Consider the following 22,814-nt stretch of genomic DNA (forward strand, 5'->3'; position numbering starts at 1 on the left):
ATAGTCTTAGAATAAAAACCAACCAAAAATTAATACTACTATATTTAATCAGACTCCCTCGCCAGTTCACTATATTACTCTCATTTCAAGACAATTTTATCAATTATTCTCATAAATTACCAATTTTTATACTCCTACTACTATTTAATTTTTAAATTTATTTGTAACTCATAAATTGGACAGATACTACTATTTTATATTTATGACCTAGGCAAGAGTAAAATATTCCAAAGGGTGAAGAATGTGAGAGCGGATATTCTGAAAGGACTTACCTGTCAATATCAAAAGATACAACACCCTAGTTGTAATTTAAAATGTCGTCATCTCCGTCATCTCAAATTCAACTACAGCTAGCCATTGCTAAACCCTCCTAATCCTATCCTCCTCTCTCTCTCTCTACGCAAACGCAGTCACTTCAGCAGAGAGAAGAACCGACAATGGCGGCCTCATGTGCATCTCTGGTATGTCTACATCCTCCAAACCCTAATTTCTCCATTTCTTACTCAAATCCTTTCTATGCGTTGAAATTCTATCCTCGTTTTGCTTTAAGTCCAACATCAGCTCGGTTTCAACTCCACGAAGCGTGTCGCCGGTCAAAATTTCGAGCTCACTTTGCTCCTTCGCGTCTGTCAAGCCTCCGAAATGTGCATTTTCTTCGCTGTCATCATCCAGCTCTCTCTCCGGTCTGACGCTGCCTCGTTGTGCGATTAGGAGCAGAAGCGCCTCCATGCCTTTCAGAGTCCGAGCTGTGGCTGAGGTTTGCCTGTTTCTCGATGATTTTACGGATTTGGCTTGATATTCTATATAAGCTTATAGATTCATGTGTTCTAGCCTTTTGTGGTTATGGATTGTGTTTGTTGAGTCGTAACTTCTGTTTTTCCTAAAAGTTAGAGCACACTAGAAATTGTGATATCCTTTGTGAAAATTTGGGGTGTGATATGTTTGTTATCTGTGTGAATACTCTGATTGTGAGGTTTACATTTTTCGAGATAGTTGCACAGTGTCTGTTCTTAATAATGTTGAAATTAGCCACCAATCGCATTTTGAGGAATCCAGAATGTATCTAGTGTAATTGCATTTGGCATTTATAAGTTAATAGATCAACTATATCTTTCATGTGTAGGCTGTTTCTTGGTATCCATTATGTTTCTAAGTATTTTATATTATCAATCCATCAGCTAGAAGTTTAAATGGTTATTGGGGATATCTCCAGAAAAGTTCCAATCTACTTCAGAGATTTGAGTTGAACAATGATGACAAACAATACACATAATCCTACCAGGGAGAAATTATGTTATGTTTCAGTCAATTTTCAAAAGATATGTGCTACATTTATTGCAAGCAATATGCAAAAACTTCCTTTTCTTTATGCTGATAACATCTATTGTCTTATTATACATCTGAAGTTTACATCATAGCTGTTTTCATTCTTCATTCAGGAAGCTGCATTGCAAGCGAAAGTGACCAACAAAGTTTTCCTCGATATAAGCATTGGAAACCCAGTAGGGAAGTCTGTGGGAAGAATTGTAATTGGCTTGTATGGTGATGACGTGCCACAAACTGCAGAAAATTTCCGTGCTCTATGCACAGGTATGTCACTACTGACTCACAGTCGAGGACATTTTGTTATCTAACTAAATTAATTTTTGCTTTATGTTCGAATATTTGATTGAATAGGTGAGAAGGGATTTGGTTACAAGGGTTCGGCATTCCACCGTGTTATCAAGGATTTCATGATTCAAGGAGGAGATTTTGACAAAGGAAATGTAAGCTGTTATTTTATCTGGCACAATTTTCCTTTCTAATGCTGTAACTATTGATTTGGAATGCTTTTACATTATATTTGTGATTGAAAGAAAATTTTAAACACATATCTTGTATTTTTGAAGTGATTGCAATAAGCCAACAAGATAATAATTAGCGTGCATGACTTACTTTGTCAAATTAAATGTCAGAAGCATCGCATGCACCTGTTGAGATTTTGGATCCAAACCTGATAACTTTATGATACTAACAATATGTAAGGAACTTTATGTCCTAACCTGTAGGATTGGTTCTAATGTCTTGACTTCACTGATTATATTGCAGCCCGAATTCATCAAACATAATGCTATTCTTAATCCTCTGCCTCCAGCTTTTCCCAATTTTAATTGAAACTAGCTTGGTTTCTTCCTTGATGTCCTGCTAGCTTTGGCTATGTTTTTGGTGTTTATTTTGTTTCTGCTTTTATGCTAACGAAATTTATAAGATGTAAGGTTTTGCAGTGTTGCATTGCTAATGATAATGACTATTATTTGGATGTCCACGTTTTCAGGGCACTGGTGGAAAAAGCATCTACGGACGTACCTTTAAAGATGAGAACTTTAACCGTGAGTTTAAACTTTCCTTCTAACAACCAGTTTACTAAATTTTATTTTTTTTCCCCATTTTTTATGTTGATTAATAAGCCCCTTCTATTTCTGCAGTGGTTCATTCTGGACCTGGAGTTCTTAGCATGGCAAATGCTGGCCCCAATACCAATGGCAGCCAATTCTTCATTTGTACTGTCAAGGTATGTTGCATTCTGGTTCGACTTACTTTCATTTAACCTTAACATAGTACTATGAAAGTACTAAACATAGATGACTATACATCTGGTCAGTTATTGTTCTCCGAAGGACAAACAACAACATGCTCTTGGACCTGCTACTTTTCCAATTTTCTTAGATATCTTAAATGGACGACACTAATAATTGTGGATAAGAATAGCTCGTTACTTAATATGATTTCATAGTTTGTTTAGTCTTTTGTTGACAGGAATGGCTCTTTTCTTAATAAGGTTTTCTAGTTTTTTTAGTCTGAGATTTGTTGAACATTTAGCATGTCTCTTGGACTTCTTTCTCTACTTCCTTGAGCACAATAGTGCTTTTCATCAATTTTTTAGATTATATGCAACCTACCTACCTGAAACAGAAGCCTCTCAGCGGCTTTGTGAGATAAATTGTGTACTCATATTTCTGACTAAATTCTTTCCCTTTCACCTTTCTTCTTAAACATGGTAGCTCTACTTAACTGTTTATATTCCTTTCACTTTGAGTAGAAAATTCCCTTTTAACAACTTCATATCTCATAGTATATCTGTATGTTCTGTAAATGCTGGCATACTAGTTCAGTTCATCACAATCTCAACTAAACTGATGGTTGAACAAATTCTTTTGGCCACAAAAAGAAAAGCAGATATCAAAATGTGCAGTCTAGACAAAACATGATGCAGTTTTTCATCGAATGTGTTTGACACTTTGTTTTTAAATTTCATTGCAGACTGCATGGCTGGACCAGAAGCATGTTGTATTTGGACAAGTTCTGGAGGGTATGGATGTTGTTAGGACGATTGAATCACAAGAAACCGATAGAGGTGATCGTCCGAGGCTCAGGGTTGTGATAAGCGATTGCGGTGAACTTCCAGTGGCTTAAGGGTGATTTAGGGCCAATGAATGAGGCTTTTTTGTGATGGGATAATCCTAAGAGGACAGTTGAGGCTTTGTCAAACTATTTCTCTATGTTGAGGGAATTGTATTTGTACTTGTCATGTTAACTTTTCGATAATAAATGAAATTAATTCTCCTTGACATTTATTCACACTTAGGTTGTCTCAAGTCTCACCTCAAAAACATTCATTAATCATATTATTAAATAGTCTATTTTATGGACATTCTCATATATGGCCTATGATTGTGCAATGAATAAATCAACACTTCAAAACAATTTAATCGTTTTCTTTTTTTGATAAATTTGTTATTGATGGTCGAAATCACATACCGACAACAATTAGCCATAGTTTACTTGAAATTTGTTTATTTATAGTGCAAATAATTGAGTCATGGAGTATAATGACAAATCTTTTTACGTGGGACATTTTCAATTATTTAATGTCAAATCAAGATCATTGTTATTTGTCTTCTGGTTTTGATTACTGACGTTAACAAAAAAACAATTAGCATAATCATTTCTATTCCTCCGTACAAGTTAACTGTATGCCCTTGCACGATTTCAATCTGAAATTCGTAATTTGCATGTTATCCCCAGTGGAGTCGGGGCGGACATCCCATAGCCTTACCGACAGACTTCCTAAAAACACCTCTTGCCACGCCATAAGGATCTCCCATAGCCTTCCCAGCACTGCCACGTCATAAGGACTTCCCACTGCACAGTGGCGGACATCCCATAGCCTTCCCGCGCAGACTTCCCGCAATAAAAAAAAAATCACAAATTCACCAAATTAAACAATTTTCGGAATTAAAATTTCACCTCGAATACGGGAAAATACGAGTCGTATATATAGATTTAAAAAAAAATGGGAAGTCCGCGCGTCGCCGCAATGGCGGACGTCCGCACGCCCTTCCCGTGTCCGCACAGGATATCCGTATCCGCCCTCCGTCGCCCCAATGCTGGACTTCCCGCATGCCCTTCCCCAAAGCCTCTCCGAAGTCCGCCGGGACAACCGTCTTTGAGGATGCTCTAAACTTCCATTAAATTTTGGCTTTCATATGCTACAAGTTTTGAAATCTGCCTATAAATTACACGAGCTATTGTTTTATAATTTAACAATTAAATTATTGATTTGTTCTGATTTTGTAACCAAAGATTTCAACACAGACATAACTTGATGACTAACACTATCGAACGTCAACTAAAATAATGTCATGTTTCATGCAACGAAAAAATATCATATAATACTAAATTTCATTTGTTGAATTAGAGTTTAATAATTTACCGTTAAACTCCCCTACTGAAATTATGAGACCTTTTATCAAACAACACAATTAACAAAATTAAACAGATTGTTAAAAAGAAATAATATTTGCTACTGATTACTTATCACATTATGCTTATTTAGTGAATAACTATGTTCATGTACTGGAGTCTCCATCTCCACATAACTTAATATTTGGCTTCTACATAATAAGTTAAGTGTTTCTTATATTAGTTAGTTTTTTCTGGAACTTTGCACGCTTTTTTCTTAAAAAAAGAAGGAATAATAACTGAAAATTCCACTCATTAAGACAACCAATATAAATTTATTATTGAATATTTGTCTGTGGGACCAGCACAAGTAGACGACACATTTGACAATTCCCCAAGGCCAAGAAAATAATTCACACACTTTTTCCCACCCACACAACAGCCACATTACAAAACAATAAGGCCCCACATGTAGTAATATACACATAACATAATATATGCCAATAATAAATAGGGAGTATATATTTTTATGCCATCTTTATTTTACAAGTCATCATTTTCATCATGGTTGGCCTATTTGCATCACATTACCTGTGGCTGGAAAACAACCTCACCAACAACAATTCATCCAAATTAAATGCCTCTTGTTTCTTTATTTATGGATCAAAATCTACATTCATTAATTTTCACTCCAAAAATAATGGGACTAACATAATATTACCATGAGAATATTAATGTAATTACAAACAAATGAAGCCCAAAAACACTGAAATATACAGTTACAATAAGCTCTACAGCCCTAACCAAACTGATTTTGCAACTGCACTAAGGTATATGTTTACTAATAAGCCAACTAATATTTACATTTTACACCAAGAGCTAACTTTTTCATGAGCATGATCTTATAAGGCCTAGATTGTAAAGGAATTTTTCGGATCTCGAGAGAAAGATGCTACCTAGAGAGAATCCGCCGCTCTGCTGAGGCGGTGAGGTTGAGTAGGCATCCTCCTTCACGCGTAGTATGGTCATCCCGATTTCTTTCCTCACTGCCTCGATGGTCTCATTTTTGACGGTGCTTCCCGATGCATCAGTCACGTAGAAAATGTTCACTGCCTGCGTGCCCCTCGTTGTGACCTCAGCTCGGGTGACTGAAAGGCCATTTTCCCTGAATATACGGGTGCAATCTGACAAAAGGCCAGCTCGGTCATCACTGCATAGTTCCAATTTTATCCCCTGCATTACAAATATGCAAAGTCATATGGAATCCCTTAGTAAAAAACATAGTTTTTTTTCCAATTGTACCTCAGATGATCTCCTCTTAATTGCTGCTTCGAGGCAATGAACTAGGCGCTGTCTTTCCGCTTCTGAACTAATGGGGCATCCGTCCCTATGTCGGATGAAATATTCCTAGCAACGATACAGAGTGAAAGTAAGACAGACAAGAACCAGATAAAGTTTTAGACTGCTCTGAATATACGGTAAAATGTTACCTGTTGAGCCTCCGGCCCTTCGCCATTTACAGTTCCATGGAAGATCGCGTATTGCATATCGGTTATGGTGCATACTGTATCAAAGAGGAGCTTAGGACGATCGGGGCAGCTCATGTGCACCACCGTGTATCCTTTTTCTACACAGTTTTCGACAGTCACGAGGGGCTTGATCCGTTCATCTGTCACACTACCAGCATCTTGATTGTCGTAATCACGGTCAGCATACAACATTTGATGCAGCCTTCTCTGAGTCTGAGTGGAACCAACGGAGACAGATGTATTGGCGCTTCTCCATTTTCTGGTGCCTTTTAAGACATAGAGAAGAAGCTGCTTGATGTTATCGAGCCGATCAGTTTCATCTATTGGCAAGCCATTTGCTGCATCAGTGATGTAAACAACGGAAGCCATTCTTGAGTTGTGGGTCCATACTTCTGCGGCAACTACATTGCACTTATGGTCAGCAAGAATGGCAAAGATCTCCGAGAGCAATCCTGGCCTGTCTGGACCAGAAAGCTCAATCATTGTATGCTCTCCAGCGGACTGCACCCCAACAGATCTCTCCAACGCTCGGAAGCTGCACCCTCTTGGTCCCAACGACTGTAATATAGTAAAAGAGTGCTTTTTTTTTTATCGATCATACAATAGAAATCAGGACCTATGACATTTAGACGTAGATATGATTCGTGATGCATTTTTTTCCTGTGAAATCATCTTCTAGTTCTAAACTGCATTGCATATAATACTGATCATACAATAGAAATCAGGACCTATGACATTTAGACGTAGATATGATTCGTGATGCATTTTTTTCCTGTGAAATCATCTTCTAGTTCTAAACTGCATTGCATATAATACTAATCGCAACAATTAACGAGAGAAAAGAACATAAAACCTCAATAGGAAAGCCAACAAAGGGACTTGACAACATAAACATCAGCATTCATAAATTCTCCCAAACTTAACAGTTAACAATCCATATAATCTATACGAATCAATGATTTTTTCTGGACAAAAAGAGTTGTATGAATATACCCGTTGAACTTTCTCCGAAATGTTATCATCATAAACCTTATTCCCGAACTCATCCGTGACATGAAAAACTGCATTTCGACACCAAAAAAAACAAGTAGCCTTTCAGCACAAAAAACTTCATCACATTCCCAATCAATACAAAAAGATTCAGCAAAATTCACCATCCATAAACCATCCACCATCCGAGAAAATGTAAGCCCTCTTGATTTGCAGATTCAGATCAGTAAGAACTTGCACCACCTCCAACAGACTTCCCCTCTTATTAGCACTGTCAACCTACAAATTTTCCCCCAAAAATCACACCCTAATAAACCTAATTCCTTTTCAATCAAACAGTGACAGAATATTCCAAATTCGAAGCAAAACAACATAATTCTGATACCTTAATCAGCGTTGCCTTCTCATCAAATGCGTTGTCAATAGTTACCCTACACAATCCCCAAATCAAGACAAAGATTGAATCGAATTTTCATCAAACAAAAACACAGAATGTAATTTCCAGCATGCAATTTTCGAATTCAGATAAAAAAAAACAGAAAAATGATGAGAATTGAAGAAGACTAAAGAGAAATGAGTTGTTACCTCGGTGGATTCATTCTAGAAACAAGCTTCTCGAACTCGTCATCGACACTGACTGATGAAGACGAGCAATACATTTCTCGGAAAAAGAATTTTTAAGGGAAGAGAATAAAAAATATTTTCTGGGGTCAGAAATTCAGAGGCTAAAACGACTGAAAAATTGAATCTTGCTGAATTGTGAGGAGGAAAAGGAAAGAGGGAGAAGGTAATTTGGGTGAGAAATGGGACAGTGAGATTTTGGAGGGACTGTTTAATTTGTTTTCTTATTTTTTTTGGAGGGACACATTTGAAGTGATAAAATGCACATGTTTAAAAAATGTGTGTGTGAGAGGTTTTTATAAAAATAAAATGACGGTGCGCGTCGCGTGATTGGCCGAGGCAAGTGTGACGTGCCGCGGCCGGTGCTCCCCTCTCAAGGGCTTAGAGCATTCCCAATGGAGGTGGCGAATTCTCGGCGATAAATCGCCGGTTATCGCCGAATTATCGCCGGCCATTGTGGCGAAGTCGGCGATAATTCGGCGATAATGTTGCCGTTGCTTCGCCGAGTGGCGTTCTAACGCCGGATTATCGCCGAGCGATCGCCGGCCACTGTGGCGACGCTCGGCGATAATCGGCGATAATTAAAATTTTTTTTTTTTTTTTTTGAACCCAACGGCTATTTTACATTCCATCCCTATAAATATTTCCTCCACTTCCTCCATTCATCACCCACAATCTTCATTCTCTCCATTTTCAATCTCTTCTCCCAATCTTCAATTTTCATCAAAATTATGAGCTTTTGGAAGAAAAGTTCCCGATCGGGTAAGGATAAGGGTAAGGGGAAAGAGTCGAGTTCACAAATTCCCAACACGGATGAAGCAAACGAGCAGTGGATGCAGTCGTTGTTGGCGATGGGTTCTCCTCCCGGCCAACTTCCATACGGGGGTCCGTCTCCTTTGCAGACTCCTCCGGCGCGGAGACTTTCTCCGTACTTCAACTCTGCCGGCAGAATGCCCTTTCCAGCCGACGATGTGTATCGGCCCCAGTTCGACACCCCCGGATCAACCCCAGGCGACCAAGAATCTCAGGCCGCGACACTGAGCGCGGAGGACTTCGAGGTGGAAGAAACGCCCACCGAGCCGCCTTCTAGGAGCGGGAGGGGGAAGGCGCCGGCGTCGTCGGCTGCGACTGATACGGGTTCCGATGAGAGGCCGAAGCGGGTAAGGACTACTTACACTCTGCAAGAGTCCGAGCTGATAGCCGACTGCTGGGCGGACACGTCACAGGACGCGGAGCGCAGCAACTACCAGACTGAGATCATATTCTGGGAGCGGATTGCCGCGAAGTACAGGAGCCACAAGACTGCCTCAATGAAGGACCATGGCAGCGAGGCGATCCGTCGGCATTGGGAGCGCCTCATGAGGGACTGCGGGCACTTCAACGGTATTTATTCTAACTTGATGACTCACATGACGAGTGGCCAGAACGAGCACATGGTCCGAGATGAGGCCATCCGGATGTATAGTAGCCAGTACTTGTCGACGAAGGGCTTCAAGTATTGGAACATCTACGATAAGCTGAAGGATCTCCCCAAATTCCGGACGGGAATGCACGACGCGCTGCACGGGAAATCGGTGCGCTCGCGACTTAGCGTTTCGGAGAGCGAGGGGAGCGCGGCCCACATCGACTTGAGTGGGGATGGTCCGCACGAGCGCCCGGAGGGAGTGAAGAAGGCGAAGGGGAGGCGGAAGGGGAAGGGCGCAACGTCGGAAGTCGCGTCGGAATCCGTCATCGACTTAGAAAAAGCCACTTATTCGAGCAATGTCGCCAATCTGACCCAGATGTACACGCTGTACTTCACCGGCGGCGGGACCCCTGAAGAAAAGGCGGCCCTCTGGAAATGCATCCAACACCTGCAGAGTACGCTGGGGCTCGATCCCGACGCCCCTCCGGCCCCTCCGTCTTAGATTTTTTTTTTTTAAATCTTTGTTTATTTGCGTTTTTTATTTGTAGTTTTTTTTTTCTCGTTGTATTATATTTTCCAATGATTAATACAACGATGAATTGTTCATTATTAGTCTATTTATTAAATACATTTGTAGGGAAAATTAAATAATATAAAAAATAATGATGTAAAAATGAAATGTTGAGTTAGGGAGAAATAAGGGAGAAATAAGGGAGAAACCAATGTAGCACTTGGCTAAAAACTGGGGATAAATTTTGGTGCTGATGTGGCGCTGATGTGGCAGGAGTTAGGGAGAAATAAGGGAGTTTTTAGGGAACTCCATTGGGAGTGCTCTTAAGCCGCTATAAAGCGAATAAATTTCATTATTTTAACTTGTACTAGTTATTGACCGATTTTTAGTATTTTGAGTGAACTGTAGTGCAAAATAGTGACCAGCAGCGGCCATCGCCACCGAGTTCACTGACCTGTCATGCATTTGCGGACATAAATACAAATAATGTGGGCCTTAATATATTATTTTTTGTGTGAATCGTTGTGCAACATCTTGTTTGTATCACATTAAAATACGTGATTATGCCACTCGTAAAATACAATTTTCAGCGTTTCATGTTGTGATACGATGCCGGTGTTAAGGGTGCCCTATTATTTTTTACACTATCAATGCAAAGTAATTTTATTTTATTTTCTTTATAATCTCGTTCTTGTGAAATAGTATAGCTAATAAAACGTAATTTAATTGGCCATATGGGATCATATTTTTAGTTTTGTAATTGCATTACATAATCACAATTTGCATAGGTAAAGTTGACCGTGAGACAATATGTGCGTGCCTCAACGTAATACAATAAATAATTAAACATAAAGTCGATGTAGATCTTTTGACTAATTCCATATCTAAATTTTAGGAGCCAATTAGTTAATCATGACTAAGATTATAATCTAATTAGGAGAAAATGTAACAAATCAATGGACTAATTCCTCCGTTTAGATCCTCGTATTCTTTATGATTTGTCATTTTTCATTTTTTCAAAATAAAATACTACTATCAACTAGAGGTACTCTATAATAAATCATATCTTGCTACCTCTAAATTACATAATCGTGGAAGTTAGTTAATCTTAATTATTTACTGATTTGATCCAGATTATAATTTTGAATATTTAACTTCTCACTTTCCAGATAACAGGCCAATCCAATTTGATATATCCTATAATATTTTCAATTATACTACTTTATATTTACAGAGAAAGAAATATAATTTCTTATTCTATATAGGAATACTAATCTTTAACTATTATCATTGGCTGAAACACATAAAGCGTGAGGGAGGGTTTAAGCCTTCCCAAATTATTATTTTTTATTTTTTTAGTTGTATAATTTTATAATTTTGTTATTATTCTGTGTGAATTAATGTGCAAAAGCCCCTACTAAAATGATAAAGTATAAGAAAATTATTATCACATCTCAAATTTGAATATATAGCCCCTGCCATGACAATTTTCTGCATCAGATTCTAATAAGTGAATCTTATATTAAACCGTATTTATCAACGTATATGGAATAATGACATACTATAATGTACATAAATTGATCCATGAATATTAATGAATCTGAAATGAATATTAAAGTATATTACATACATATTCTCCAGTAATAATAAAGGAAAATATTATCTTTCCAAGCAGATTTAGAAACAGCTTCCTTGAATACCTCCATAATTATCTACAAAACAAACTGCAAGTCATGTGTGAATTTAATGATTAAATGTAAATTAATCCAATCCCATCTTTGACTAAATAGAGGAATTAGATATGTTTCACACACATTTTTATTGATTTCCTACTAATTTTGATTGCCCATTTTAAAATGAATAATTGTGAATCATTTTCTCTAAAATCAATGTTGACAAATGACAGATATGTAGAAAGAAAATAGTGTCACTTATATTAGAATGTTTTAATGAGAATCTTGTTTGTCGATTTCTTATCAAGTATGTAAACAATGTACTTTAGTGCAATAATAAGAAATTTAATTATTCATCTTAAATATTATATTGAGGTGTTGAATGTACAATAATGTGATTATGTGACACTAAATCTAATTTGGATTCCAACTTCAAGTGTATTGTGTGTGGGCAAGCAATTGGTAAATAAACCTGATTTATGATAAATGTTTTTATATGAAAATGATTTGCAATTGTTTTTGTAAATTATTGTACTTATATACAATTAATATTTTGGGTGATATGCTCCAAAGAAGATCCCCGGTGATGGATTCTGCATAGATACAGAGTTAATCCATAATATTATCGGACAATAAATTGGGAAAGTAGCTAATTATTTAATAATTTTGCAAAAGAGACAAAGAAATTAAAGTTGAGGCACCATATCACATGATTATAGTTAATTTATTCTTTCTTATTCTTCTTTTATAGTATATATCTTATCTCATCTTATCTTTATGTACGTATATTTCTGATTTCTCAATTGGTAGCAGAAATGATCAAATTCTAGTTTCGTTCTTAATATTTCTTTTTTATCATTTTTGTTAATTTTTTTATATTTAATTGGTGGAGTAGGTTGCATTTTTATTTTTTCAGTTTGTACTTTTATTAATGTTGTGTAATTTGTTTAGTATTTAAATTCTATTTTGTGTGTTGTACTAATTTTAATTTTATATTCCGTTGCTTCAATTTTGCTAGTAGTATTTTTTTTATTTCAAACAATTAATTAACTTTATTCTTAATTACATATTATTAATTTTAAACCCAATTTATTTAGTAATACTATTTATTTTATTAAAATGAAATTATAATGCAAAATAGTGTATTTAGGAAAATATAATGTGCCTACAAATGCTTACGAGTACATTAATTCACCTTCAAAGTCACAATAATTCAACATAAATCTTTTGCTAAATCTAATCAACAAAAGGTGAAGTCAATAATGAACTCAAAAAAATACCTAAAACAAGAATTCCTCATTTGTAAGCTAGAAAAAAATGATCAAGATTTCATTCATCAACGCCAACATCACCCCATTTAACGTTGTGCCTAGCCGCAAGGTAATGTGCCCCGACCGGGCCTCGGCTCCCGTACGGATAGTACTCCGGGATCACCTTCTTCTCCTCGATCTCCTTCAACACCGGCGTGAAGAGCGACCAAGCAGCATCTAGCTCGTCGCTCCTGATGAAGAGCCTCCGTTCGCCTTCGATGGCATCTAGAACGAGCCTCTCGTACGCATCCGGTATCTCCTTGGCGTACCTATCGACCATAACAACGACGCATTAGTCAAGAATTTCGAACCGGAATCTTTTCAACGGTTGCAAAGATGTTTTCGATATACCTTGCTTTATAGAGAAGATTGAGATTACTTCGGTCCAATCGCATTCCAAGCCCCGGAACCTTGTTATTGATCTTCAGATATATCGCTTCATCGGGCTGGACACGGATTACGAGCTCATTTGTTGCCCGGTCAGTGTTAGTGCCGAAGTTCCGGTTGTATAAATTGCCAGGAACGTGTCTAAACTGGACTCGTATCTCAGCCCTGTGAGGCGAAAAAAGTGAAATACAACAAAAAAAAGTTGGGTCGATAAAGATACGAACTTTTCTAACCTCCTATCGTGCAAGGCTTTCCCGGCCTTCATTAGGAAAGGTACGCCATCCCATCGAGCATTATCGATGAATAGCGCTGCAGCTGCAAAAGTCGGGGTTAAGCTATCCTCAGGCACTGTTTTGTCATCTGTATATCCGGGATACGACTGCCCTCCTCTCGTGTGACCCTTGTATTGTCCTACGACAACATCATCTACGTGTATAGGCCTCATGGACCGCAAGACTTTAACCTGATCGATCAAAAATTAGTCGCGAACCTTAATGGAGAACTTCATTCACACATTTAGGATAAACGGAAATACCTTTTCGTTTCTGATATCTTCGGCATCCAAGCTCACTGGCGTCTCCATGGCGAACAACGCTAGTATTTGGAGGAGATGGTTCTGCATTATATCTCTGATGATTCCGTAGTGATCGAAGTAACTGAAACAAACACATGAAACGATTTAGTGGGAGAAAGTTCGGAGGGAAGTTTGGTGCCAGTTCGACGTTTCATATTTACCCTCCTCTTCCTTCGGTCCCAAAGTCCTCCGAGAATATCAGCTGAACATTCCTTATATACTTTCTTGACCATAACGGCTCGAAAATAAGGTTGGAGAAGCGTAAGACGGAAAGGTTCTCCACTAGCTCCTTTCCGAGATAATGATCTATCCTGCAGGTGTAAACGAGACACAGAAACGCACATGTCAAACACTGGAAACTCACTCGTGTACGATTACAATGCAATCTATGCAACAACGTAAGTTACCTAAAAATTTGGTCCTCCTCTAAGTATTGTTTGAGAGATCTAGTCAATGCAGCGGAGGAATCAGAGTCTCGACCAAAAGGTTTCTCGACAATGACCCTGGTCCATCCATTAGCTGAAGAGGCAGAACGACTAGCACATTTTACAGCATCTACGAATATGTTTGGTGGGATTGATAAGTAGAAAAGTCGATTTGAAATCCTTCCAGCCTACAGAATCAAATCATTACAATTAAATACAAGGGACGTATTCTCCAACCTGAACAACTTTATCCTATCTCAAATGGAAGTTTGTCACTTCCACATTATGATCCGGGCTTGTTTACCATTTCCTCATTTATCACTAAAGACTCGGTGTATAGAATAGCTCTAAGTAATTTAAAATACACATAAATATGAAGCGTGAAGAATCATCTAAACGAATAAAAACCAACCAGAATCCACAACAACCATAATAAGCACATATCTATTAGAAACCTCCAATTTCTAACTAATATAAGCTATGTTGAGTGTACTACCTCATGCTCCTTGAGCTTCCCATCAAGCTGTGTAAAATTTTCCTCAGAGTCATAGTTACCAGAGTGGTAGAAACACCTCTTCAAGAACTGATCCATCTTTTCACCACAATTTTCCCTACAGAAAACACGAACCATAAGGATCATTTCCTGGGGACTAATCCTAACGTAGGCGAATAACTAGCAGCAATACCTCTTGTCGATCCTGCAAGTGAGCGTCCTGCTAACCATATCTCTCAATTCCGCATCAGTCATCTTACTACGGGCATAACCAAAGATAGTGAAGTGCTGAAATCAACCAAAAAACATATCAATATCAAGCACCACATGCCAAAACTTTCATATTCAATCTTCGATTTTGCAATGAATACGCATCTCGACACAATGGCATGGATAACGGGCACACCTCAGGAAGACAATCCTCGTAGTAGAGTGCAAAAAGAGCAGGAAATATCTTCTTCTTGGCAAGGTCCCCAGAGGCCCCTACAATAGTAATACTGACAGTCGAACCATCACCCTTCGCATCCGAATCAACGGTGTTTTCATCTTCTTCCGGAGGATTAACTGTCAACAACCCCTCCTTCAATTCCTTAGGATAAGAAGCTTCATTGGTGGCAACCAATTTTGTTGCCAAAGCACCTAAACAGCTCAAAATTTTAGATACAACTGCAAAAATGTGAGTACTAAATCTCAATATTTCACAGAATTCAGCATAACAAAATGCAGCCTTTTTCCATTTCAAGACTCAATACATTCAATAAAGATGAAACCTAAACATCCCAAATTAGAACATCATCAATAAATCAGCATTCAAGAATTGAAAAGATCAAATTTTTACAAGAGCAATGCGATTGAATTCAAACAAGAACTGACCATCTTGCATGAGAACGGCATCAGGCAGAGAAGGGGTGCATTTGGATCGGAAAGAAACGTTTTTTAACCCAAATTTGTTGTGAGGAATCAGCGAGAAAGGGATGTTTCTATGAATCTGGCGAAACCCAATAGAGGAATTGAGAGAATAAGCGGATGAGGAAGAGGAGCAGCAGTGATTTGGTGAAGGGAGAGCAGTCATTTGATCAGTGTTTTGTTCAATCGTTGAACAGCAATGGATTATTGTGATAATTGAAAAGGGAGAAAAGGGGAATGAAGCTTAGGAAATGTCGAAAGGGTTAAACTCTTGACGGCTCCGAAAGGTTGCTTTCTTTCTCCTGATTCTCTGTTGCTATTTGGGCTCCGCCAATGGAATCTCGGGAAGATGCAAATTCAATTTTGCTTTTTTCATTTAATTCGCTATTTTTTACTACCTCCATCCCCCAAAATTTGCTACACTTTGACACGACACGGATTTTAAGAAATGTAATGAAAAGTGAGTTGAAAAAGTTGGTGGGATGTGGGTCCTACTTTTAAAGTATTAGTTTTATAATAAAATGTGAGTATGAATAAATTAGTGGAATATGAGGTCCACTACCAAAAATGGTAAAAGTGAAGTGTATCAAATTTTCAGGGACGGACCGAAATGGTAATATGTATCAAATTTTCAGGAACAGACTTAGTAATTAATAAATATGAATGTGTAAAAATTAAATGTGCCAAACCATGACAAAATATCCGGGAAAATTAGTAATTTTGGTCGTATTATATTATATGAAAAAGAATATAATTAATTTTCCTAAAGATATTTATATAAAAAATGTAACAATTTTTTTATCATTATATATAAACAAGATTCCTCGGACCATTGACGTGAAGGCCTTTTTTTCCAATTTGTATTTTTCTTTATTCGATTAACGTTTTCTAAAACTCTATTACTTGAAGTCTTAACACTTATTTGGGCTTTGTGCGACGAGAATTTGGACCTTGCCTATCTTTGTGAACCTATCACTGATCAAATTTTAAAATCTATTGAAAGATAGTTTATGCAATAAATTTCTTTTGCATGTAAGTTACTTATTGCAAAAGTAATTATTTTTATAATCTATCTATCTATACATACATATATAAAAGGCCAGTTTTGGCCTATATTTTGAATATGTATAAATTTTGGGTATAAATTTAAATATTTATAAATTTTGTAACTACCAATCATATATGAATAAATTCTAGAGTAATTATTTTTGCAGTTATTTACCATTACTCTCATGATTGTGTATAATAGGAAGAGAATTAGTAAGAATATACGACTGTTTATATATCTTATTGACACATTATTAAAAATATAAAAGATATATAATCTTGAATTGGATTAAAAAATAAACACCGTTAGTAATACTATTAGAAAATAATTATATTAAATATCATCTATTAATCTATATCTATTTATACATATATAAGAAGAGTTTTAAAAGAAATAACAAAAATTCTATTATAATTTAATTTAAATGTAGTTAGTGCAAAATTGTAAAACATATATTGAAAAAGTATACGGTTTTAAATATGTATAAATTTCTTGAAATTGATGTCCTTTATTATTGTATCAATACTAATCTACTGTATGTTTTAATAAATTTAATTGAGTCGATGTTAGAATTTATTATTTGGTAGGAGATCAATGCTAATATCAATAGATTTAGTGGAGGATTAATTCTTATGATACGTTACATTATATTACTATATACTTTTAAAATATTAATGATATGTTATCCATTTTAATAAACAACATAAAAGCAATATTAATGTTATACGTCTAGGAAAAGTGAAAAGTTTAGATATTTATACTATATTTATATGGTATTTGGTAACTAAAATTTCACTATTTCACCAATTTCTCCTTTATAGAAGATTAGAGTTAGATGCTTTTATTCTTATAATAGGAAAAAACTTTACACCATGCCATGATTCCTTTGCCTTGATCAACCTTAATCTTCTACAAAAGAAATGAACTTTCTAACCTTTGATCTTCTTTAAAAAGAACTAAGCGACAAAGAAAAAGGGATGAAATGTATGTGGTGAAGGGAGTCACAACGGTCGCAAAGATGCTAGGTGGCGATAGCATTTCCGGCGGACAGAGATGGGAAAAGTTTTCATCAATGAAGAAGAATAAAGAAAGGAGAGATGTTGCTTATGTTCCATTTATGTCATTGGAATAGGTAATGAATTTTCGAAATATAAAGAAATGTAGTATATATGTAATGTTGAGAACAGTTTTTAATTAGGGCTTGATTGTAGGGGTATATTCCTTTTTGAATTGAAAATTTATATATGTGTGATGTTGGAAGCGATTTTCTATGGCTAAATTTTAGATATATTTTTTTATATAAGGGCCAAAATTGGTCCTGAACATATGCTCATTTTATGATTCTTGGTCATTATCTTTTGAATTTTTGGGTCTTGTACATTTCAAATTGGATCACAATTGGTCCTCCGTTAACAATTCCGTTAATATTTAACGGTCAACGGGTTTAATCTCATTTTTTGACCAAATTAAACTGTTAATTATATTTTTTTACTCTCTAATTATATTTATTTATTCTAAACAAAATAATCTATCAATATCTAAAGTGACATGAAGATATTCACAAAAATGCCAATTAATTTATTTAACACATGTTTTATGTTATCAACATAATCTTAAAACCAAGAAACCCAACTTCACACGCTTAAGTCAATTTTTAATTCCAAGCGAGTTTTTCTGCATTTAAAAAAAAGGAGCCGCTATTTTGCAGGCTGCAGCTGGTTTTCTCACTCTTCTCTTTCTTCATTTGCAATTGAAGGGTGTAGCTGGTATATAAATAATACCGAGCTTTGTGCTAAGCAGTACAGATAAACATGTTCTAAGCAAACATCTATAAATACCACCCACTATTGAGCTTATTGACAAAGCAACAATGTTCTCTCTCTTTTCCGTCTTCACTGATGCAGTTGAATCTCGACTCATCAGCACAAATACTAAACAATGTTTCCATTAATACAAAACACAGAAAGAACAATGTTACGAAGACGAACCAAAGAAAATCATGTCGAATGAAGAAGAGTGAAGGAAAAAGGAAAAGATATGGGAGATCATATTGTTTGACATGAAGAAGCAGCCAGTCATCAATCAACTGTGCGCCTGTTCCAATGTGTAAAAACGTACATACAATATTTTTGTAACTCAAAAGATTAATTAGCGTTTTTGCTCAGGTAGAGAAAAAACTCTTACAATCTTTCAAAGTAATTGATGATGAAGATAGCAGCGTTCAATGAAGAAAGCGATGTTATTACTAAAATTATTATTATCAATAGAGGCTAAGCCAATGAGTGTGGTTGCAAAGTATTGGATATATAAACCATTTAAAGTTTCCGTCATTTTCATATTTAAATATAATAAAAATAAAATGGGTCGTGCATCGCACGGGGTGTGACACTAGTTGATACTAATACACAATGATTCATGTGTCCACTATTCATTAACTTTTAGTAACTTTAAAAATGTTCAAATCAAATTAAAATTGAAATACCTATAGAGATATAAGTAGATCCGAACAAGTTGAGCTACCAAAAGTATTTTGTCGACATGATATACAAATATTTTATGAAAAATAAAGAATATATTTATATATAGCGAATATTCAAATACTTAAAATCCACGTGCGCCTACCACATGAGACAACATTGTTGCTGTTAGCTATGTGCAAGGTCTTTTTAGGTGGAATCTACGCCAAACTTTTTGATTGAATTATTAACTTCACAAAAATATAAAAGAGGAGTAGTACTCCTAGTATATAATGGTATTTCAGTCAAAGAGTCATATTCATATTTGGATTTTCGCATTACATTTCAGTCGTTGTGGTTATAGCGAAATTTAATATACTTAATTTATTCTTTATTTTATTTTAATTGACAAAATAGCATTACTAAAAATAATTTCACAAAACGAGGTTCAAGTATGAAAGGTATATACCGACAATTCCTTAAAGAAAAAATTCGTCTCTTCAGTTATAGTAGTAGTACTTTACTATAATGAAAAGTAGTACTATAAATTTAATTATAATCTTGTTAATGTCTCTTCACTCTCGAGTCCTCGACCAATAGAAAAGTATAAATTCAATTATAATCACAACCTTAATAAAATGAAAACAATGTCGCTTTTTGCAGAAGTGCCTTAAACATAGTAGTATAAAAATCATTTAGAGGTCAAATCAATATATCGGCCTTATAATACGGACCGGCAGTCAAACTATCTTTCTTGAGTCGTTTTCAGCACCAAAACTTGAAGCCCTATATTTCGTGAAAAAAGTGAAAGCACTACCCTTTGTTGATTTATTCATTTTATGCACAAAAGAAATAATTAGAGCTCAAATTTGACTAACAACAAAGTAGACATAACTCATAAGCAACTTATTCATAAAACATTGATAAAAATAACAAAATCAAACGCTTTATCCAAAAACACTACTCCTACATAATAAAATCAATAGACAATTCAGTTACACAAGAAAATATAACGTAATTTTTAAATTTATATTCATTTACCTATGAAAAAAAGAAAGGAAAACATAACCAAATGGAAAACATATATCATGACATAAGCTAATGCACACGATTAAAGCAATCTCCTAAACTACGTTATTGACAGTTTTCCAGAATGTAAATCTATCACATAATGTGTTAGTCAGCATTTAATTATTTGATAATTTACAAGCGAAGAAGATTGAGTCAATTTTCGTAATTATGTTTAAGATCAAAGCATTGTCACAACTTCCAACTCAAATGATTTATTCATCTAAGCATGCATAAATTATCTTTCATAAAGTTAAATGTTGAAATAACTACTACTACAGAGTAGGTAAAAGAATTCACTTTCAATTAGGTCTTGGAATGTGATATGTCTGTGGAGAAAAATCAATGTGCATCTCTTCGTTGCTAAGCAAAGATTTTTTTTTCAACAAATATTATTTAATTGTATATATCTTGCACATGATTATATTGGCCCATTCAACTATTCAAAAATCTAACTCCAGCATGAAAAATGTAAAGCTAAAACCCACTATCCTATGTTTCTTCCTAAAGGACAGATTTTATGTTACTAATTTTCATAAATATCATTTTGAAAATCTTGATGGAGTAATAAAATGGTCGTTGATTATCATTACATATATTAATACAGATATGTCTTTGTAGAACATACATATTTAATTAATTAAATTTTTATATTTAAAATTAATTACTACTATTTAATTATTTAGAAATGAAATGCATGCTTTCTTTCGTCATGCAAATAGTGAAATCCAAATCAGATTTGCAATATTATATGGCCTTTAACTGACGCCACATCGTTCATATATTCTCACATCTGATTCTACTTTATTTTTGTAGTGAGATTAATACGTCACTAATGTGATTAAAGATGAAAAAGTAATTTTGGCCAGTTTTGAAAATTGAAAGCAAAATCTGTTGATAGTATTAAATTTGGTAGTGACACACCAACTATATTGCAGGGCGATTTTATCCTACTATTAACTGGTACTAGAATGTGTGAATATATTTAAATTGATCTCTTTTTAATTTAGATTTACTATGTCTACAACTCATACTCATATGAAAATATCTCAACAACATGCATATTTATTCATATAATTGGAACTTGGAATATGCATTTTTTCCCTATAAGTACTCACATTACAAAAAAACGGGTTTTACTGAGCACCCGCAGCCGAGCACACCATTTCTTTTGAAAATACCGAGCAGTTTCTGAGCACCATGCTAAAAGTCGGAAACGTCGAAAATACCCGGGAAGCCCTGCTAGTAGTTTCCGATCACTAGGGTCTCGGAATGGTTTTAAACTAGGGCATATCACATAACAATAGTGTCTATCTCTAAATAAAATAAAATAAAAAGGAAAAGCAGCAATTGATCAACATCCACCATGATCAAACTACGTTAGCTTTAAACAATTAATCTTTGCTTATTTACTCTTGCAATGAAATCTTCAACCCTTTTGTTCAACATTTTAAGCTGTTCCTCCTCTTCTTCTTTGGCCACTGTTTTTCCCAATCTCACAATCTCAGTTTCACTTCTGCAACTCCTCATCCCCATTTTCTTCTCTTCATTTTTCTTGGTAAATTCCTCTTTTTTAACCCTAGCTGTTTCCTTCTCAACTATCTCCCCATCAAATAAAACCATTCCCATTTCTTCTTCTTCACCCTTAGCTTTCTCCATTTTCACCACCCCACTTTCACCCCACACCGCACTTTTGCTACTCCTCATCGATCCCACTTTCATCTTTCCACCGTCGTGAATCCCTTCCTTCTTTTTGTCCTTGATAACATTTTCACTTTTCACCATCCCACTTTCACCCCAAATCGCACTTTTGCTACTCCTCATTGATCCCCCTTTAATCTTTTCACCATCGTGAATCCCCTCCTTATTTTCACCCTCGACAATATTTTCACATTTAACCATCACACTTTCACCCCAAATCGCGCTTTTGCTACTCCTCATCAATCCCACTTTAATCTTTTCACCATCGTGAATCCTCTCCTTATTTTCACCCTCGACAATATTTTCACTTTTCACCATCCCACTTTCACCCCAAATCGCACTTTTGCTACTTCTCATCGATCCCACTTTCATCTTTTCACCGCCATGAAACCCCTCCTTATTTTCACCCTTGACAATTTTTTCACTTTTCACCATCTCATTTTCACCCCAAACCGTGCTTTTGCTACTCCTCATTGACCTCACTTTCATCTTTTCACCATCGTGAAACCCCTCCTTCTTTTTTGCCTTGATAATATTTTCACTTTTCACCATCCCACTTTCACCCCAAACAGCACTTTTGCTACTTCTCATCGACCTCACTTTCATCTTTTCACCATTGTGAAACCCCTCGTTTTCACCCTTGATAATATTTTCACTTTTCACCATCCCACTTTCACCCCAAACCGCACTTTTGCTACTCCTCATCGACCCCACTTTTATCTTTTCACCATCGTGAAGCCCCTCATCTCTTTTAACCTTGATGCTATTTTCACCTTCTACCATCCCACTTTCACCCCAAACCGCACTTTTGCTACTCCTCATTCCCAACTTAACCCTCTCCTCTTTTTTAACCCTAGGTTTCACCATCCCACTTTCACCACCAACTACACTTTTCTCCCTATGGATGTTGGTGCTTCGACTCCTCGCAACATATTCATCATAGATATCTGGTGAAGGAGGTGATCGCTTCAGCTTGGACTCCCAAACGAGGATCA

General features: G+C 35.9%; 3 protein-coding genes across 4 annotated transcripts; 1 reads left to right on the forward strand and 2 right to left on the reverse strand.

Annotated features, from left to right (window-relative positions):
- Positions 1-307: 307 nt before the first annotated feature.
- Positions 308-3,618, forward strand: LOC125215186 (peptidyl-prolyl cis-trans isomerase A1-like). The gene is made up of 7 exons (XM_048116526.2): positions 308-461; positions 551-757; positions 1,440-1,590; positions 1,678-1,766; positions 2,315-2,369; positions 2,466-2,551; positions 3,301-3,618. The coding sequence occupies exons 1-7, from the start codon at positions 438-440 to the stop codon at positions 3,451-3,453; spliced, it is 765 nt and encodes a 254-aa protein (XP_047972483.1). The 5' UTR covers positions 308-437; the 3' UTR covers positions 3,454-3,618.
- A 1,802-nt stretch (positions 3,619-5,420) lies between these two features.
- On the reverse strand, positions 5,421-8,098 carry LOC125211622 (ACT domain-containing protein ACR4-like). The gene is made up of 7 exons (XM_048111498.2): positions 7,827-8,098; positions 7,627-7,672; positions 7,406-7,520; positions 7,245-7,312; positions 6,213-6,809; positions 6,025-6,129; positions 5,421-5,955 (listed from the first exon to the last, which is right to left on the reverse strand). Exons 1-7 carry the CDS (start codon positions 7,898-7,900, stop codon positions 5,611-5,613), a joined length of 1,350 nt encoding a protein of 449 aa, XP_047967455.1. The 5' UTR covers positions 7,901-8,098; the 3' UTR covers positions 5,421-5,610.
- A 4,498-nt stretch (positions 8,099-12,596) lies between these two features.
- On the reverse strand, positions 12,597-15,889 carry LOC125211100 (glucose-6-phosphate 1-dehydrogenase, chloroplastic-like). 2 transcript variants are annotated; one of them, XM_048110793.2, is made up of 10 exons: positions 15,514-15,889; positions 15,047-15,306; positions 14,834-14,928; positions 14,644-14,758; positions 14,130-14,335; positions 13,884-14,033; positions 13,684-13,804; positions 13,382-13,611; positions 13,113-13,313; positions 12,597-13,030 (listed from the first exon to the last, which is right to left on the reverse strand). In XM_048110793.2, the coding sequence occupies exons 1-10, from the start codon at positions 15,710-15,712 to the stop codon at positions 12,781-12,783; spliced, it is 1,827 nt and encodes a 608-aa protein (XP_047966750.1). In that variant the 5' UTR covers positions 15,713-15,889; the 3' UTR covers positions 12,597-12,780. The 2 variants fall into 2 exon arrangements, with proteins under 2 accessions (XP_047966750.1, XP_047966751.1); XM_048110794.2 differs by having other exon boundaries at positions 15,047-15,279; positions 15,514-15,888.
- Between the last annotated feature and the right edge of the window lie 6,925 nt (positions 15,890-22,814).

The sequence above is a fragment of the Salvia hispanica genome, chromosome 3 (genome assembly GCF_029641045.1).
Source record: "Salvia hispanica isolate PSC_SH4W2 chromosome 3, Shi_PSC_v1, whole genome shotgun sequence".
NCBI classification, from domain to species: Eukaryota; Viridiplantae; Streptophyta; class Magnoliopsida; order Lamiales; family Lamiaceae; genus Salvia; species Salvia hispanica.

Excerpts from the sequence above, each read along its gene's own strand:
- LOC125211622 (XM_048111498.2), bottom strand. The coding sequence starts at position 7,900 with ATGTATTGCTCGTCTTCATCAGTCAGTGTCGATGACGAGTTCGAGAAG. Across the intron at positions 7,521-7,626 it reads AGAAGGCAACGCTGATTAAG|GTTGACAGTGCTAATAAGAG; the intron begins GTATCAGAATTA and ends GAAAATTTGTAG. Across the intron at positions 6,810-7,244 it reads TTTCGGAGAAAGTTCAACGG|TCGTTGGGACCAAGAGGGTG; the intron begins GTATATTCATAC and ends ACTATATTACAG.
- LOC125211100 (XM_048110793.2), bottom strand. The coding sequence starts at position 15,712 with ATGACTGCTCTCCCTTCACCAAATCACTGCTGCTCCTCTTCCTCATCC. Across the intron at positions 14,336-14,643 it reads GGAAGCTCAAGGAGCATGAG|GCTGGAAGGATTTCAAATCG; the intron begins GTAGTACACTCA and ends TTGATTCTGTAG. Across the intron at positions 13,314-13,381 it reads AAAGCCTTGCACGATAGGAG|GGCTGAGATACGAGTCCAGT; the intron begins GTTAGAAAAGTT and ends TTCGCCTCACAG.
- LOC125215186 (XM_048116526.2), top strand. The coding sequence starts at position 438 with ATGGCGGCCTCATGTGCATCTCTG. Across the intron at positions 758-1,439 it reads GAGTCCGAGCTGTGGCTGAG|GAAGCTGCATTGCAAGCGAA; the intron begins GTTTGCCTGTTT and ends TTCTTCATTCAG. Across the intron at positions 1,767-2,314 it reads GAGATTTTGACAAAGGAAAT|GGCACTGGTGGAAAAAGCAT; the intron begins GTAAGCTGTTAT and ends CCACGTTTTCAG.